The 19,787-nt window shown below is 35.6% G+C and overlaps 1 protein-coding gene across 1 annotated transcript in view; it reads left to right on the plus strand.

Annotated features, from left to right (window-relative positions):
* LOC145989728 (uncharacterized) overlaps positions 1-18,083 on the plus strand; it is a 36,258-nt gene extending 18,175 nt beyond the window's left edge. Inside the window, exons 5-8 of the mRNA XM_083124994.1 lie at positions 749-968; positions 5,174-5,276; positions 5,766-5,917; positions 9,788-18,083. Of these exons, the coding sequence (XP_082981120.1) occupies positions 749-968; positions 5,174-5,276; positions 5,766-5,917; positions 9,788-9,879 (567 nt within the window). The 3' untranslated portion in view covers positions 9,880-18,083. The remainder of the gene's footprint in view (positions 1-748; positions 969-5,173; positions 5,277-5,765; positions 5,918-9,787) is intronic.
* Positions 18,084-19,787: the final 1,704 nt, after the last annotated feature.

Below are 19,787 nucleotides of genomic sequence, written 5' to 3' on the forward strand. Positions count from 1 at the left end.
ACTAACTAACTCTCTAGCCTTCTTAAACCCGAAGGTTCATGGCTGCAGCAACAGAGGCCTTCCATCTGTCCCTATCCTGAGCAAGATCTATGTACTCTTTACCATCCTTACCGATTTCCTTTAGGTCCATCTCAACATTGTGAGATGTTACCATCAGGTTTCCTAACAACAATCCTGTAAACTCCTCTTTCCTCTCCCATCATGCCACATGGCCTGCCCACCTAAGTCTTCTTGATTTAATTATTCTAATAATATTTGGACATGAATAAAAGTTACGTAGTTCTAAATTATGTAACCTTCTCCACTCACCTGTCTCCTCATCCCTTTTAGGTCCAAATATTTTCCTAAGGATCTTATTTTGAAATACTCTCAATTTATGTTCCTCTTTCAATGTAAGGGACAAAGTTTCACACCCATATAATACTACAGGCAAAATTACTGTTTTGTATATTTTAACTTTTAGTTTCTAAAGCATATTCTAAGGCAAAATTAAATAGAGATTGTATAATGCAGAGAAAATGAAATTGCGAGTTATGTAAAATCTGGTTCCAGTATACTCTTTTTAAATATTACTATCTTGGTACATGCTGTGAGCCAAGCTTTAATCAAAGCGTGTTGTTGATTATAGTTGTATTTTTTTCTATAATGAGTTGTGATTGGTTGTACCTTTATGCAGAAAATATTATTGAGGCATAATCTTACAGTTACTCTACTGCAGAAGAGTTAATACTATGCTTTTAATTCATAGCTGCATGGAAGTATTATCCGTGACCTGGCGTTCCTGCACCCCTCATGGCCTTGGGCCCGGGGCCAGCAGAGTACACTTCTCACGGCTGGTGGGGATGGGACCTGCAAAGTGTCCACGCTCGACGGCCGTGTCCTGCATGCCTTCCAAGCAGGGCATCAAGTCAACACTGTGTGTCCTACACCAGAGCCCTTCAATCTGGGAGCTGAGGATGGCTTCTACAGTAAGTACGCTTGCCCTAAGGGCTACATTGCACTACAGGGACCCTACTATAGGATTAAATATTAAGGATACTAGTTTGAACTCAAATTAAAAATTAACCAGTAGACGTACACAAAAACATCAAAATTTAGCTTATTCAATCCTGTTTCTATGGTAATGAAATATATTTTTTCGAGTATGTCTTCGATTTTTTATCGTGAAAACAAAAAAAGTGCTGCTTTTTTGGTGTTTTCCAAACAACCACTCACTTAGAAATTCTATTAATAAAAAAACTTCTGGTCCAATCACTGATGACATTTTAATACAAGGCTTATATTAAGGTTTTAAGTACAATTCTTAATTTTCAGATTTTTTTAAAAAAAGCTTCTTATCCATTTTGTGGAAGAACTTTTTCTTCATATTAGGTAATCCTACAAATACATTCTTAGTCTTGTTTTGAAGCTCCTGGCAGCCTGTTTTTAAAATCCACATCATTTCCATTTCACATTGCAAAACCAATTTTATACATGTTTATGTGTAACCGAGTAAAGATAATTAACTCTGATACACTTACTATTCATTTTTGTGCGAAAGTTTTTTTCAGCAATCTATTTCGCCATTTATCTGGTGGCTTCGTCATGCGTGAACTGTTTTGCTGCGGCCGGCGTGGTTGTGGCAAGTGGCGAAATCGATCCCTGAAAAAAACTTTCGCGGAAAAATGAATAGTGGCCACGGTGGCTCAGTCAGTAACGTGTCTGACTACCATGTCGAATGACATGGGTACCTGGGGGAAACCCTGGGGGGTAAAGGCAGTCAGGGGCATGATGCTGATCACATCACCCCCACTCACGACTGGATCAAGAAAGTGTGGGGCGTTATCCCCACACCCCCTATACGCCTTCATGGCATGGTGCTAAGCACAGGGGAGCACTTTACCTATATCCGCGTAACCACCAAACTGATATCTTTAGATGCAACGAGTAAAGATGTTCGTTGTGTTGTCATTACAGTGATGTTCGTTGAACCATGGGAAGTGCAGATGGTTATCAGTGCCGATTTGAACTGATACTTTTTTTTTTTTGTCTTTAGCAGGTCCACAAAAATGCTGTGCAATATTTTCACAGTCTGTTCAATTCAATGTGATAACACTGATCATCTAGGTAGGCTGGAGCTTCCCTTTTACTGCTATAGATACAGTTCTTATCCATATGAACATGTTAGAAAATATGTACATTTTCGTGAACCTTGTCGTAAATGCAAAATCAAATGATTTTTAATAAATTGACTATACATGAAGTATATTCTTGTTTGCTCTGTCGTCATATGTGAAGCAGAAATACAGTGTGTTTCAAAAAGAATGACCTTAATATAAAACCTCATATTCGTGCAACTATGCACCGCCAGTGAATGAAACTTTCACTACTTAAACCACCGTTGTCCAGAATGTTAAATGACTTCCTCAAGTTACCACTGGTAGCATCCAAATAGATGATAACCTTAATCGTTCATCTATGCCACGAAAGGCATTTTGTGTTCTCCAATTCAGCAAAACATTACACCCTGTGACTTTTTCTTGTGGGGATATGTTAAAGAATGCGTTTTTGTTCCACCACTACCGATTGACTTGGATGAGCTCAAGGACAGAATCAAGGTTGCAGTAAATTGGAAGAAAACATACTCGGACACATTTGGAAAGAATTCAGCTTTCGTCTTGATGTTATCCGTGCAGCAGGTGGAGGGTACATAGACAGGGTTGCTATGCATCTGGAAAACAGGGAAATGTCAGGAAATTTGGTTTGTCAGGGAATTTTGCAGATCGTCTTGAATTTACGTGCATTTTGGAGTCTGCAAGAGAAAAAGTTGCAAAATGAACAAGCAGTTCACTTCCACTTCTGGATTCTGTTCTTGTGATTCCACTCACAAAAAAGATTCACTTTAGAAACTTGCTTCTTCCATTCTTATGATTCTCAGTCTTGTGCAAAATTATGATTACTTTGAATTTCTGTAATTATAAGGTTATTGTCTATTATGTGAAGAGCTTGGATGTAAAGCATGGTAAGTGACATTTTGGTAATTTTTGAGTTTACAAAGTAAAATGTGATATCCTTCAATTTTCTAGTGAAATTGCCATGTCATACAATTTTCATTGGACTCAGTGAAACCTTCTGAAATTGGTAAGCACAATACGAAAACAATTTATCTACAGTATAGCTTCAAATAACTTTTTTCTTAATGAACTCAGAAATGACCGAAATGTCACTTACTATGTTTTGCACCCGAGCCCTTCATTTTATAGATCTTAGTGGTGTTGGCATTTCCTATAAAATTCCTATATGTAGGGACGTGAAGTGTTCGTTTTAACGATAACAACGAAAAGTTGAGGAAACCAAAATAAAGTGTTTAAATTGTATTTGGGAAGGTTATGGACACAAGCTTTTGGTATTTTGGAATAGCGAATTCTGCCATTTTTCAGAATAACAACAAATTTTGCACTCTAACACGGAAAACGCCATGAAATATCCAATATAAACGGGAGATAACACTTCTTTTGTTCAAGAAAAACTACCTGAAGCACTATTAGATCTGTCATTTTTAGTCTAGCTGGTGATAGTTCGATTCAAATGAGATCGTCACTTCATTTATTGCAGTTTGCTGCACACGTGACTGACAGTGTTTAACTTCGTCCTGCAATAGAATTCTCTGCGGATCTCCCCAGAAGGGAAGTTTCATAGGAACAGGGAGAAGCTACTTTTGTGTTTCTGATGGGGCAGGGTGGGGGAGGGGGTGCATGTATGTGTGTGTGTACACAAATTTGTATTTTTAGGCCGCAAAGAGATTTTTTAGCATTGTCAGGGATATATGATGGGTATGATTGTGTTCAAAGATTTGGGTGTTATCATTGAATAAGCATTTCATATTTAGTGGCTGATGAGATTAAATAATTTTCCTAATGGAAGAAATTAGGTCATTTATCACAAAGGTAAGCCATAATTTTTTTTGTCATAAAACTAAAATTTCTCTCTATTTACCAGAACTAAAACAATGTGAAAATTTTAAGCATAGATCAAACGGTAAAAATGCATGTAAAAGTAACACTGATTTTAAATTAATAACACTGAATTGTTCCCTAAACTGCGAAAAATAACACTGAATTGCAGTAAAAAAAAACACCGAAATTTAGGGAAAAATTAAACAAAAACTTCACGTTCCTACCTATATGCAACAAAAATTTCTTATAAATGTAAGCAAAAAAGCAGCATTTTGTACGACACTATAAATCCACCAGAAAATGAAAAATTGTGTATGGTTTATGAACTTTTTCTGTTGATTTTATATTGTAGAGATCTGTTATGGTGAAATAATGTACCTCTGTTACCTTAGCCTGAAGGCTAGATGCACGTGATTGTAGCACTCAATACATTTGATGCCAATTGTAATTTTACATTTTACTCTGAATTTTCACGTGTTCGTGTGTGTGTAGAATGAAATTTGCTAAAAAAAAGTTGTGAAAGTGAATATACATAATAATTAATGGATTATATATTTAATTGGCAAGGTTCAAAAGCAAAAATCATGATGATAAACATGTCTGGAAAAATTTCATTTTTGGACTGGAAAACCTGGAAATGCCAGCGAATTTCATAAACAAAAAATCATATCAACCTCGATAGAGCATTTATAATACGCTGAGTGAAACTCGAGGACTTACTTCATACTTTGTAATATGTTGGATACCTGTAACACATTTTCATTATTAAATATAATTATTTGAAATTGGGTCATTCTTTTTTAAACATGTTTTTTGGGTATACAAGTTTTGATGTTTTAGTATTGAATGCATTTGGCAACGTAATTTTCAGCTTAGGCACCTAAGAACCAAGTCAAGTTTTGAACCATGCCCTCCCTGATGGTGCAGTGGTACCATCATCGCCTTGTAATCAAGAGATCCCGGGTTTGATACCCTGTGGAGGCACAAAGTGGTTCGGATCTGCTTTAAACTGTAGGTCCAGTCCCAATTAGCCTTAATGTGCATAAAATGGACTTAAAACACCAACTCAATAAATCTATCAAGTTTTGAACCCTGATGTATTCCACCACTTGATAAGATGCTCTAAAATTTAAAAAAGTGAAAAATTGATGTTTTCCCTTTAGTGTGTGTATTTGGTAGATAACGTAAAAGAACAGGTGACAATTATATTAAGATATTTCATTTACCTTCTACAACAGGTGTTATAATGACTGGAGGAGACATGATATCAGCTTATGTGCCAGATACAGGTATTCAGGAGCACCTGAAAGAACACAAAGACATGCCAATATGGAAACTCAGGTACGTGTAGCAAGTTACTTTTCATAGGGTCTTTAGCAAATTTTCTAGGTTTCTGAAATACCTGATATGAACAAGTCTTTCCTGCTTTTCAATGTGGAAATGATCTTTCCATGATTAATGAAGTTTGCTTGGAAAAATACATTTTCGTGACTGTAGACATAGACTTATTCAACCAGAATGTTTGGATAAGTTACGGACAGTTTTCATTTTACTTTTACCTTTCATAACAACTTGCAGTTGGTGAAACAAAGTACAGCATGGCAGGGTTGCATATGATGAGACTTGTTCCTTCATGATGGGTGTTTTGCAAGCAATTGGGTTGGTTATTGTAAATATTGAATGTTTGGGAAAAGTTTGAATTTGCATAGTTTGTTGTTGTAACCTTGTACGACTTGAATGTTTGTGGGCTTACAATATAAAAGGCATCGAGAAATACTTGCCGAAGGTTCTTTTGTTGGGTTCCACTATAATATACATGTTCTTTCCCAGGTATACTTCAAATGGTAGTCTGCTGTATTCTGTGTGTGACGATGGAGTACTGAGAAGATACCGTCGTTATCCAGATCATCACGAGTATTTGGGTGAAGTCTTCCAACACAAGGGTGATATTCAGGACTTGGATATCTCACCGTATGATGAATGTATCCTTCATTATATATAACGTTAATTCCAGAAAGTATTCACTCTCTTTCATGAATAAAGAGGGGAACCCCCGAAGCAGCCAGCCTCCACCCACCTACATTCGAGGGTATGCACTTATGTCCTGGTGCCTTTAAATACACCAGGATTTTTTTTGCTCTGAATTTATCGGTTCCACCACTTTGTTTTCCTTTCTTTATTATTTTTTTTTATTTATAACATACAATTACATACATGTACATCAAACAGAAAATTATATATATACAGTGTGTCCGAGAAAAAATATACCAATAAAGAATTTAAATAACTCAACAATCGTTAACGATAGAAATGTCAATTAACGTTTATTTGGAAGAGGGAAGAAAGGAATTTTTTTTACCACTAGAAGGGAAAAAATCATAACATAATTAAGTGCATGCACGGTTTTGTTCGTGAGTAGTCTGTACAATGGCGCCGTTTACTGTTCGTCAGAAAGTTGAGTGCTGCTTTTGGTTTGCAGAATTTAAGTCTCCTGTAATGGTACAAAGAAGATTCCGCCAACAATATGGACAGGAAGCACCAGAACGTCATTACATTGTTAAATGGCATAAACAATTGCTGGAAACAGGGTCTTTGTTGAGGAAGAAAGGTAGTGGTCGGAAGCGTGTGAGTGAGGATAAAGTGGTTGCAGTTCAGGAAGCTTTCCAGAGAAGCCCGTGTAAATCTGTGAGACGTGCTAGTTCTCAACTTCAAATTCCACGTTCTACTGTGCATGATATCGTTCATAAAAGGTTAAGGCTTAGAGCCTACAAGTTACAGCTTGTTCAGAAACTAAAGTGCAGTGATAAACCTGCTAGGTTTGATTATGCTAGTGAAGTGCTATCATGCATTGATGATGACAATGAATTCCTGATACGCGTAACATTTTCAGATGAGGTACCTTCCACATTTCCGGAAAAGTGCATAGGCATAACTGTAGAATATGGGGTGAGCAGAATCCCCATGCAGTTGTTGAACATGAACGCGACAGCCCCAAGTTGAATGTGTGGTGTGGTTTGACACGAGATTCCGTAATTGGGCCCTTTTTCTTTGAGGAAGCTACAGTTACAGGTGCAAGTTACCTGCAAATGTTGCAACAGTATGCTGTACCTCGTATACCTCAAGTTTCAGCAGGATGCCCCTCCCCCCCCCACATTATGCCCGTTGTGTTACTAACTTCCTTAATAACAATTTCACTGGTAATTGGATTGGGAGGGGTGGACCCATTAAATGGCCACCACGGTCACCAGACTTGACTCCTATGGACTTTTTTCTTTGGGGTTATGTGAAGACTGTGGTTTACCAAACACCTGTGCAAGACCTCAATGATCTCCGTGAAAGAATTATCGATGCATGTGGCTCCGTCACTCATCAAATGTTGAAGAACACTTGAATGAAGGTTGAGTACCGCCTTGATGTTTGTCGCGCCACCAAAGGAGCACACATTGAGATCTACTAAGGTGAAATTTTTTTCTTGTTCTTTGGTTAAAAAAAAATCTATGATTTTCTCTTCCAAATAAACGTTATTTGACATTTCTGTCGTTAACGATTGTTGAGTTATTTAAATTCTTTATTGGTATATTTTTTCTCGGACACACTGTATAATAAGAATAGATAATTCAGTTACATAGCTATATTATTTAGTTATTATCTCTCTCTTTTTCCTTGCCAAGATTGTCCAGAACACGTCGTTTTTATTGTTTTATGACATTTGGAAATTGATATTATATATTTTTAATATTTAGTTATATTTATTAAGTTACTGTTGGTTACTCAGTTTAATGATACATTGTCAATGAGATAAGTATTTCAATAAGATTCGAACATTATCTAATAAGTTTAAGTGTATTGGGAAAAAACTGGTATGCAGCAGCAATTTGGTCTGGGATGTTTTATGCCAGTTTAGTGTTGCCAAGTATTGAAAAAGTATTGTGGTTCTTCGGGAGTTAAGTTCCCAGGAGTTAGAGGGAGGTTTGTTTTAAGTAACTAAAGTAAACATATATAGTTTAAACATGTCTGTATTATACAGTGTTGCAACCACAGAAGGGCAGGGGGGTGTCATTGCCCTTCCCAACCTTCAACGGAAGTCAATTCTAGGGGGCAAGGGGGGACGAACTGACGGCCAAGAAGCACCTGCAGGGAAGGCACAGAGGAGCAATTACTCCTTCGATTTCAAATTTTATGCAAATAAAAATACATTTTGTAAAATTTTGTGGCTTGCTTCACTCGAATTATCTGCTTTTCTCGTTTTCGTCAAGTTCAGAGCTGTAGCTAGGGGCAGCGGGATTCGGCCATAGGTGCCGAATGAGCCAAATGAAAAAAAAAAAGTTGTAAAAGAGAGAATGCCATGGCGTCCAGTTTAATTATTTGCACCCTATTAAATCAATATTGTTTTTAATTGCAAAAATGTGATCTAAAGATGTTCTTGTTCGCTTCGCTCGCAATCTACTTGTTTTCTGTAATGTAATGTATTTAAATAATATGTGTTGTATATTTGTATTGAATAAGCGTTGAATATATACACAATTTAGTGTTACCTTGTTGCATATGTATTTTCTTACTTTATGTCGCTCCATGTCGTATATGTGTGAAACATATGTCGTATATGAAAGTTACACATGTATCTTCGGAATGCATTTATCATTCATTTTCTGCCATTCAAAAATACAGTTTGTGTGCTTGATTTCCATTATTAGCTAATGTGAAATCGACTGTGTTGAGAAAATATTTCAAACAGTTTGTTCCAAACAAATGCTTTAGCACAGACTTCTACCCCCCTTTTTGAGTAATTTATGAGAATAATAACGTCTTTGATACTACTACTACTGGTAGTAGTAGTAGTAATAATAATAATAAAGCCATTATTAATGTTATAATTATTATTATTATTGGTGTGTTTATCCTGGCACTTGCATCATGGTCCTTGGTAGGGATGGGCACCCCTGGTAGGGGTGACCAGTGTGAGGAGAAGGGAGAGTTGGAAATGCTGATGATTGATGAATGTGGTGTTTTTTGGGGGGAAAGTTACTGAGTGGCCTTATTCAAGCCAGGAAGCAGTGTTGCGCTCATGGCTGATATGTAGGCTCCCTCTCAGCTTTTCCATACTGAGTTGTTGCTGGATTGGGGTAAGGGTCCCTGGAAGCAGTCCTTTAAAGGGATATTGTGATTGTTCGTATCGATGTTGATGATAAAGTCCCAAGTTTTTGGTAGAAGAGTGCTGGTTGTTGATCCTGAGTTTGGAGTCCTTGGATATGTCTCCCAGGTAAAAGCAATTACAGATATTGAGGTTAAGGATATAGACGGGATATAGATGACAGTTGAGGTATGGCATCTGGAGTGTATGGAAAGTGATGAAAATGGAGCAAGGTTTGTACCTTGCAGAGTTTCATTTGCTGTTGATTGTAGGGTGGAGAGGTATTGTTGACCAGAATTCTTTCGAGGTTGGGATCCCATAGGCATTTGTCACATGAGAAACTTTTTGTATTTCCTTGCAGAAGTGTAGCAATTTTGGCAGTGATCGAGTGGCCATCCACGGAGACACGGGAACCGTGATGCTGGTATTTGTTGTGTAAGAAATAGTGCAAACTAACTTGCTCAAAATACTATTTAAAAACACTAGGTATATTTGGCAGAAAACATGAATTTTGGGAAAATAGGACCAAAAAGAAACAAAAGTAAAACTAATATATCTAAGGTCCCTACCAAAACCTGTTCCATTGTAGTGCACATTTAACATCTACTATTACCTATCTACCTCTGTTCAGTTAAACACTATGAATTTATGACTCACCTTAGTTTACTCTGCGAAATGCATGCACACAGCAACATATGTTGAAGCCTTAACATAATGTTAGACATCATAACCGCCTCAAAGGACCGTTCAGTAGGAGTTCTACGACTTGGAGCACCCAACCATGGCTGGACAGACTACAGTGAACTGACTTGATAGGAACGGCTGGGATAGTTGTTGGTTTTGTGTTACAGTATTTGCTCTTCTTTTCAGAGAGAGGAGGAAAGAGTGAATTGCCCATATGTTATGTTTATATGCATAAGTGTTGAAGAGAGTTTGTCTTGTGCGACGTTTTCTGGTAATTGTGTGGTTCATAAGAGAGAATTGTTGATTGTGTATTTTGTATGCTCATTTTCTTTAACAGGTAAGTTTTTTCTCGGAATTGTTTCTACTACTGTGTATTAGATACTACCAGTTATTATAGTGGCTACATCCTTTTTTTGTGCCTTGAACTAAGTTTGTATACTTACTTGTGCGTGGTGAGTTTGTAACTATGTATAGAAACCTTTCACATAAGTACCACATGTATTCAGGGCCATGCATAGAAATGGTCTACATGTATGTGGTTTTTTGTAGATGTGATAATGTGGGTGCAAGAAGCATACTGGCGTGATTGTTGCTGAAAGAGTGGATGTGTGTTTGATCATGCGTGAGACTTGCCAACATGTACCTGTACAGATCGTACATTTAAGGCATAAGTCATTAAGTGTTTAGTACTTGTGATTAATATAAAAATAAAATAGTTGTAGTCATGTTTAAAAGAACCAGTCTGCTCCCTCTCCCGAGATATGTATTTTGTATTTGTTTTTGTAGTTTGAAGCATGTTTGTAGAGGCTTTTGTACATATTTGTCCAGTGCACTCTATGCAATTCCATTAATGCAAAAAATAAACCTGTCCGAATAATTGCTAGGGGATACACAATTTCTTTGTTCCCTAATAAACCCTTTTTATAGTACAGATATTTTTCAGATTTCTAGTAACAGTTTGTGTGTGTGTGTAATTTTTTTTAAACTTGATTGTAAATTAAATATTTATAAATCCAATGATACATGATGTTAACAAAATAATTTAAAAAGTAATACTCTTATTCAGGTAAATCTATTTTTAGATAAAGTGAAAAATAATTCGCCATTGTGTTGTGGTGTGATTGGTGTTGGTGACTAATATATGTGTGTGTGTTTCTTGTATACATACACACACAACATACGTGCATAACATAGAAACAGCATGTAAAGTCTTACTGATATATTAAGTAGAACATAATGTCCTTAATTAAATAATTTATGAACAGATTTTGTGGTTGTGTGTGCCAGTTGTCTAAAGTGGTGTAGTTGCACAAAATTGTGTACTATGCAGTGCATTTTTTAAAACTTTTTTTTCACTACTATTCTTTGTATTATTTTCATGGTGCAAATAGGAGTATAGTTTTACATGTGAGAAACTTTGATTAACCCAGGTTTTGTGCAGTCATTGATTTAAACTGTGATGTTCAATGTGTATAAATCTTACAAGAGAAGAAAATGTCATGGACTTTAAAATATACATTAGCATAATCTGATCAATATACTGATATTACTACACATTACTAAATGAAAACACTTCTGTATAGTTTTGTGTTTGTGTACAAAGTTTATTCTTGGACAAAATGCCAGTCGCGGAGTTCGCAACCTTGTGTTTTTTGGAATCATGTTAAGTTCTTTCAGTTTTCCTTTTAAGTGAAACAAAATATGTGTCTTCTGATTTATATATTAATTCCTGGTTAGTTGGTTGTAAATGATGAGAGATATGCAGTGATAATTTCTTTTTAATTTATATACGAGTGTGTATAAATGAAAAAGAAATGATCACTACATATCTCTCATCATATATATACATTTTTATATACGAGTGTGTATAATCATTCCATATGTTGTGAGATTAGCAGTGTGGGGTGAAAATTGCAATAAACTGTCCTGTTTTGTGTGGTACTTCAAGGTAATACCTTGGGAATTTGTAGTTTGTTTCCTTTTGCTTATGTTTAAAGTAAGAGAGAGAACTCATGCCTCGTCAAATTGGAACTTGAGAATGCAGACATAACATTGCATTTTAATGTAATTCTTGTGACAGCAGTTACCTCAGAAAAGGAAAACTTCAAATGATTAAAAAGGGGACAAAGTTACAGAAAGTGACTGGAAGATAGCCAAAGTTGTATTTTCACTAAATTATTTTCAATTGTTACATGCTAAATGGATCATGTTTAGACCTTCAGCCAGAGGCAAGGATCTCGTTTCACCATAGAGTTTATTGGTTTAGGAGAACTGTTTGTAACAACTGCAAAGAGTGGGTCGGCAAATACCAAAGAAGCTTATTTTAAACAGGAAATTGACTCATTTGTTGGAAATGGTAGTAAATTAGAGTTTACAGTTTCAAATCTTGTGTAAAATTCCTTGGAAACCATGTACTAGGCTACTACTTGAACTATGTATTACTAATGCATTTTAATTTTTTCCTTCTATTTTTCTCAATGATATTGCTTTTTATTTATTTATTTATTTATTTTTTTTTGCAAATATTGAATCATTTGGTGTATTTTATTAATACTTTTTTTTACCATCATCATCTCTGACCACAGCTAGAGAAATAGTGTACCTTCTGTGATGGTTTCTTGTTCAAATGTTTAAACATTACACACGAGACTTCATAGTGGTCAAGATTTAAGAGTTACACAGAAGAAAGATATACTTCAATAATTACATCTTTGAAAATTTGCCTTTATTTTCATATTGATAGCAGATATTGTCATACCAGATTACATGTCTAAACTTCTATATTGTATACTTGCAAGGGAATGGTTGTCTATTTAGGTTTCAAAATGTTCTGACAAAGTGTGAATTTGTAAGTGTTGACACCAGTATCTTTCACCTCTCAGCTAAGCATCTACCATGTTTGGGCGACTTGTGTTAAAGGATTCACCTTGTTAGAATAAATTGCAGAGACTATTGAAATTATTTCTACTGATTGATTAGCTCCTAAGATGAATGCATAATGAATGGGGAGGGTTAAGTTATTTATATCATCATAATTCCTTTGGATACATATTTTTCTTTGCTTGAAACATAGGCTTCAGAGTTAAGAATTAAGGATTTTCTGCCAGCTTCAAAAATCCTGTAATTTTTTGTCCATATGTGTGCTTTCTTAAGTATTATTTTCGCACTATTTCGAGTATCACCAATTTATAACCCCAAAATAACAATCCTTCAATAGTGCTCAATTCTGCTTGCCTCCTTTTATAGGCAATCAGTTCCTTTAAATCATCTCCATTATAACCTTTTATCTAATTAGGCCAAGCATGTTTAACGAAGTTCATAACCGTGCTCAGTATTCTGTCTTCACTTGTACATTTCCTCATAAATTCTTGCACTTTAGGTGTCAGCTTCACCTGAAACAAATTCTTCTTTAAGTGCATCTTCATGACATAAGTTTATGGAAAATGTAACATATCCTTTGTTTGAAGCATTGCATTTGTTACTTAGGATCATGAAATGTGAAGTATAAAAATCTATAAACGTGTTCACACGATGAGGAAGCTACAAAAAATTGATAAGGGAGAAATATATGCTAAAATGTTAGGGGAAATGAAGCTGTATATTCTTCTCTGAGGACACTACTTTCTGATGGGCTCCTACTTTCATATTCAACACTTGCACTCACTACTTTTTCATTCATCTCATCTGATATATCAATTGTATCATTTGTTTTGCAAATATCCAGTATCTCAATTTCATTATCATCTGTGGTGTCATCATCTGAAATGTTGATAACAGCCTCTTCTCTCAGTCTATTGGATAATCAAGAAAAGTGATAATGCTTTACTTTTAAATAAATTGCATGCATACCCAGAAGTTCTGGAACATCCAATGAGGAAAAATATCCCACTTGATGCATTACTCCTTTATAAAAAAGTGCTGAAGAATATGATCCACACTCTTCGTAAAAATGAGCAGAAAAGAAGATCCAATAAGGCAAAGGAAGGTGATAATGATATTGTGCTCTTAGCAATTGAACCGATGCGAAATAGGTCAAGAACCAATAGACTGAGAAGAGGCTGTAGTCGACATTTCAGATGATGATGCCACAGATGATAATTAAATTGAGATACTGGATATTTGCAAAACAAATGACACAATTGAAATATCAGATGATGAGATGAATGAAAGAGTAGTGAGTGCAAATGTTGAACATGAAAGTACAGTCAACGGCAAAGATAATGGTAAGCAAATTGTCCACTGCTATTTTCATTACTTTTTTATTCTACATCATGTGTTGTTTTAAGGAATGAAACTATTTGTTGGTTAGAAGCAGGCATTGTTCACTGCTTACTGATATCTTTGTTTCAATTCATTGTCAACACATTGTGTAATTCAGATCGAATGACAATGGTGGTGGACAATTCACATACTGTTGGGTGTACAAGCCCATCAGGAAACCAAGAGGGAGAGGTTATTGCAGGAAGTAATGTGCTTATAGAGAGGGTCAGACAAGAAGTTGGAAATATCCAGGTGAAAGTTGAGCCAAGGCCAAAAGAATCTGAGACTACAGAGAAGAATGTGAAGAAAGCTTTGGTTCCACATCCAACAGTGAAAGTGGAATGTTCTCCTCGGGCAAAGAGAAATCTTGCCAAAAGCAATCATATTACAGCTGAAGGGTTTAGAAATACAACACGCATGATGGATGTACAGTCACGGACACTGCTGGGTTGTAATGATTCCATTGAAAGTCAATGCATTCATTACAACCCAGAACTGTCCATGACTGTACAAGGATACAAACCCAATCGTCTGAATCCAACTGATACACATGCAGTTACAATCAAACAAGAACTAAGATGTGCCAAACTCCCAATCTGCTCAACTTCAAGTCAAGCCTCGGCAGTTTGCACTGAATGCTCACCAACAATATCCCATCCTCATCACATTGTAAGCTGTCGTGTATGCACACAGGCTAATATGCACGCGTTTTATACATAGTTCAACTTGAGACATAAACATACCACTCATTAACATTTCATAATAGATTTACTGACACACAGCTTAACATACACCTTCCACAATGAACATTTCCATATTTCAACAAACCATAAACAAAAGCCTGACGATATTTCACAACTAACAACATTCTTTTATTTGTCATTTTCATATTTCACTGTATAGATTTTCTACAAATCCTTCTGTTCTATCTGGATATCCAAATTATTTACATATTGGCATCTGGAACAGATATCGGATAATTTGAAATTGCATATCCATTATTTGGTTTTCCTCATTGTGACAAAACATTTATGTGGCCAATTTGTGGAGTGATCAAACAAACGTTTTCTCTCTGTATTTCATTGGCAACACTATAAGAATATGCACTCTTAATTTTGAAAAATCATTAGGAAAGAAAAATAATTACAACATAAGTGGAGATGATTTTATAAAAGCAACCGTGCAAGGAGAAATAATTGCAAAGTTACTATATTTGTTTCTTACATTTATATCGTGCTTTTCTTTTATTCATTAGACTCTAATCTTCCCACAATTCCCAGCAACCCACCTTGTGGACCTGAAGCTCCACATACAGTAGCTATATGTCACATCAATTTTAGGAATTAGGACAGTACTGATGTTTATTGGCTGCTGTATGAAAGTACAGTGCTTGAAATTTTGAGTGTTCTAAATATTCAGGAACACTTGCCATTTTTACAGTTTAGCAATATATATTCCCTTCTCGTGAGGTGTGTTCCCAGTATCTGAGGAGTGTGACAACTTCGTGTTCAATTTCCGTACAAATTTCATTTCAATTAACGTTCCATGTAACTGCCAACATGTTCAGTTCACTTGTTACATTTAAGTCTTGGTAGGAAATTCATATTGTCTCAGCAGTACATTTCCAAGGACTACACTGACAGAAAATACAGGTGTCCAAACCTAATACAATTGCACAAGTAGAACAGATCTACATGAGAATTCGTTCCGTGTTCTACAAGTTTTGTAAAATATAATTCAATGTAAAGCTTTTTTTTAAAAAAAAAAAAAATATGCTGACAGATCCAGTTAAATCTGAAGGTATTAAAAAACAGTAAAAAAGAGAAACTTCCAGATGAAGAATCTACATTATTTATGCAGTGTTAGTTCTTCACTATTGTTCCAATTAGTCAAAGTGTTCGGGAAAACTTGAAAACTGTGCTCGTATCCTTGTTGGGTATTCCAACATAAGTTATGTCTGAGGCTGTAAAACACATGGAAAAATACATATATGCTTAGCAATGAAGTGTTTCGACAATCAAGAAAAGAGCTTGTCAGCAGAGAGAGGCTATTCTCATTGTTTTATTGTATTTGAAATTAATCTTGATGTGTCTGCAAATAAAAAGAGACATGTATTTGTGTGTGTATGTAAACTTGAGTAGTGAAGAGAAATGGAGATAGCATATTAAGAAATATGATGTATTGAGTTATCTGTAAAGGTCAAACAGGATATTTTCTGTACTGGTTGGAGATGAACTGGTAACAACAAATTAATATTTTAGATGCTCTTGCTTAATATAAATATAGGTTTAGTGCTGTTAATTTTACATTTTAAAATTAAAAATATGTCCATGAAGTTGCGTAATTTGCATTCTTACATTATATAGTGTTATTTTGTACAGGTTGATTAATAACTAGATTGTCCTTGTTGAAAGTACAATCTACTGATCCGTAGAGGCTCTAATATATTGAGCTGCAGTGCTCATAATGTATACATAAATACAGTAGAACTCCGATTTTACGTTCCTGAATTTTACATTTACCCACATTATACATTTAATCTGGGTGGCGATCAAGTTTTTCTGCATTTTAAGTATTCTCATCTTCGTCCCCTGAAAAACGTGAAATTGAGGTTTCACTAGCATCTTAATTCTGCACTAATGCTATGTTCCTTTTTAAGATCCTTTTTAAGAAAGCAATTTCATATTATGTTTCATATAAATTGCAAACAGTTCAGTTAAGTGTAGTTAGTTTTAGGGAGATTTCAGACTGAAGCGACAAACGAGATTAGCCAGTCAATAGCAACATTTCACACTATAGATGCTTGACAGGCTGCACAAGCTTATGTTCAATTGGTGAAATCCTCAAACAACATGTGTCGTCTGTCGCTTATCGCTTCGGTGTGAAATCTCCTTAGTTTTTCATAGATGCTGTCCATATAGTTGAGGTACAGAGTTTACATGTTTGGAAATAGTTTTATTTAAATCATGCTCTCCTAGGATGAGAGCTCACTTTTAAGAGTTCAGTTGTCGTGAAGCAAACCCATGTCAGAATTACTTCTATTTCAGATTAGTTATATGCTGTAAAGATATATTAATTGTGCATCTTCTCTTGCAGAAGACTATGAAAAAAAACTATCTATATGTGGTTACCAGTGCATCTCCTATTTACTTGTAAGAAATTCCATGTCCGTGAGAATGCTACTTTCTGTATGGTTTATTATAATATGCTTTCTTTTTTATTTTTATCAGATGCACTCATTTTCTGTAATAATACATTAATTTTACAGTTAAAACTATTTTAAATGTAGAACCACCTGTTAACATATGTATGTTATCTCTCTTTGTTATATCCTTTCGCTATGCATATCTTGTTGGCTTGTACAGTGGGATGCACAAGTATTGCTTGGAAAATTGTCCAGTAATATTTTTATTAGTTCTTCTCTTGTATTCTACGTATTTGTAGGTAATATATATTTATGTAGAAGTTGCCAGCATCCTTTTCCATGTTTTGTTTCAGTTCTTGAAGCTCTCATTGCATGAAACAAAAAAAAAAATAACATGGCCAATTTGCTTGGTAAAACTTATATATCCCACTGTACCTGAGCGAATGAGTTCTCCATGTAATTTACAATTGATGTGTAATCCCACTAGTTCGTATTTTGTCTCGAGTCATTTGCAGTTAAGTGCGGTAGTGGTGAATTAAAAATGCCATCTTCTTCGCAGATTAATTTTTTGTTTACTAGAACTTGTGAGATCTAGCAGTGACTACTGTTAATCTGTTTGTAACCAATTGTACACCTAGTATGAGTACGGTGATGTATGTTGTTTAGGGTATTTTTTTCCGTATGAAATATTATTCATATCAAGTGGTGAGATGATATCTGTTTTATAGTTTTCACTAATGGAAGAAAAAAGTGTTTGCCATGCAAATACAAATTTTATGATGTGCGTTTATAGGCACTTTTGTAGTATTGTCATGTATGTGTTCAGATTCGACATTAATTTTTTTCTCCCCTTGAATCCAGTGCATTCTTAACAATTTTATTGAATCAGTAGAGGTGGTGAATAAGTTAATTAAAGCATGTTTCTATTTATAAATGTTTGTTTTATTTAATTTATTGCGTGATTTTTTTTTGTGTGCACGGGTGATCATGCATTGCTGAAATCTTACAAAATTGTGTGTTACCACAGATATTTTAGAAATAATAGTGCAATTAGTGTACTTAAAAGTGCATATGTAATACCGTAAGTAGGCCACAAACATTTATTAAAATAATACAAAGTGAGATACTGACTTGAAAACAGTTTTTATTTTGCAACATGATCTCCACCAACGTTGTTACATTTATCCCATGGCTTTATCAGTCTCCCAAAACCTGCTGCATAAAAGTCTTTGGGCTGCTGTCCCCAGCAAAAGTCACACCTTTTGGAAATTCATGCAAATGATCATGCATTATGCTGTAGGCTAAACCATGAGAACAACCTATTGCAGTTGCTATGCTGTCTATTGTCACTTGCCTGTCAGCTTCAATCATCTCCTCCACCCATACGATCTCCACGTACAGTCCTCGAGCACGGTCGCCATTTTTAAACTGAGCTGCCCATGTGTGCGTCTGCTATCTAGCGACTGCTAACTGAATATCAGCAAGCTGTGTTGTGCTGACTAGTGTTGGGCGAAATATCATTCACACGATATATTTAAAAATTTAAAAAATATCATCCAGGCAATATCAACTAGGTGATATATTGTCACAAAATTTTGGCGGCATATATTGTGTCGGCAATATATATCGACGATATTTTAGTGATATATATCATGTCAGCAATATATTGTCATGATATTTGGCAATATATCACAATATTTTAGCGATATATCTTCACGATATTTTAGTGACATATATATCGTGTCAGCGATATATCTTCACTATATTTTAGGTATAGTCTCAATATACCTAGTCTTACCATAAATACTGTCACAAATTTTTAAGTAAATTGACACAAAATGCTGAGATATATATTTTAATATCCTAATAACATTACTGAAATGGATGCATGAAAAATCACAAATCGTTATTCAAAATGGTCACCATTAGCAAGCCCACAGTCCTTAAGTCTTTGTGGTCACTCATCAATTGAATTACGCAACACATAGACTGGAAAATCAGCAACTGCCTTCAGAAGAAACTGCTTGAAACTTTCAATATTGGGATGTCTCTTCTTGCAAGGCATCTCCTGAAGCTTGGACCACAATTTTTGTCCAAAGGGTATAGGTCCAGACTTGCAGAAGGCCAATCTGAAGGGGAAATGAAGTCTGGAACATTTGCTATGAGGGCCGAACGGAGCTGCATTTCTGTGAAAAAAGAAGTAAAAACATCGGCCAAAGTGTACCAGCAGACAGTGTTTGAGACACTAGTCAAGAATCTCAACAACACTCTTCCATGGGCAGAACTGGAGCTTCCAGCAGGATTCAGCCCCAGCACATAAGGTCCGAACAATACAGCAGTGGCTGGAGGCAAATGTTCCAGACTTCATTTCCCCTTCACATTGGCCTTCTGCAAGTCTGGACCTAAACCCTTTGGACTACAAATGGTGGTCCAAGCTTCAGGAGATGGCTTGCAAGAAAAGACATCCCAATATTGAAAGTTTAAAGTGCTCTTCCGAAGGCAGTTGCTGATTTTCCAGTCTATGTGTTGCGTAATTCAATTGATGAGTGACCACAAAGATTTAAGGACTGTGTGCGTGCTAAGGGTGGCCATTTTGTATAATGATTTGTGATTTTGATATTTCATGCATCCA

This window comes from Lepisma saccharinum, chromosome 7 (assembly GCF_977018435.1).
Source record: "Lepisma saccharinum chromosome 7, izLepSacc3.1, whole genome shotgun sequence".
In the NCBI taxonomy this organism is placed as follows: Eukaryota; Metazoa; Arthropoda; class Insecta; order Zygentoma; family Lepismatidae; genus Lepisma; species Lepisma saccharinum.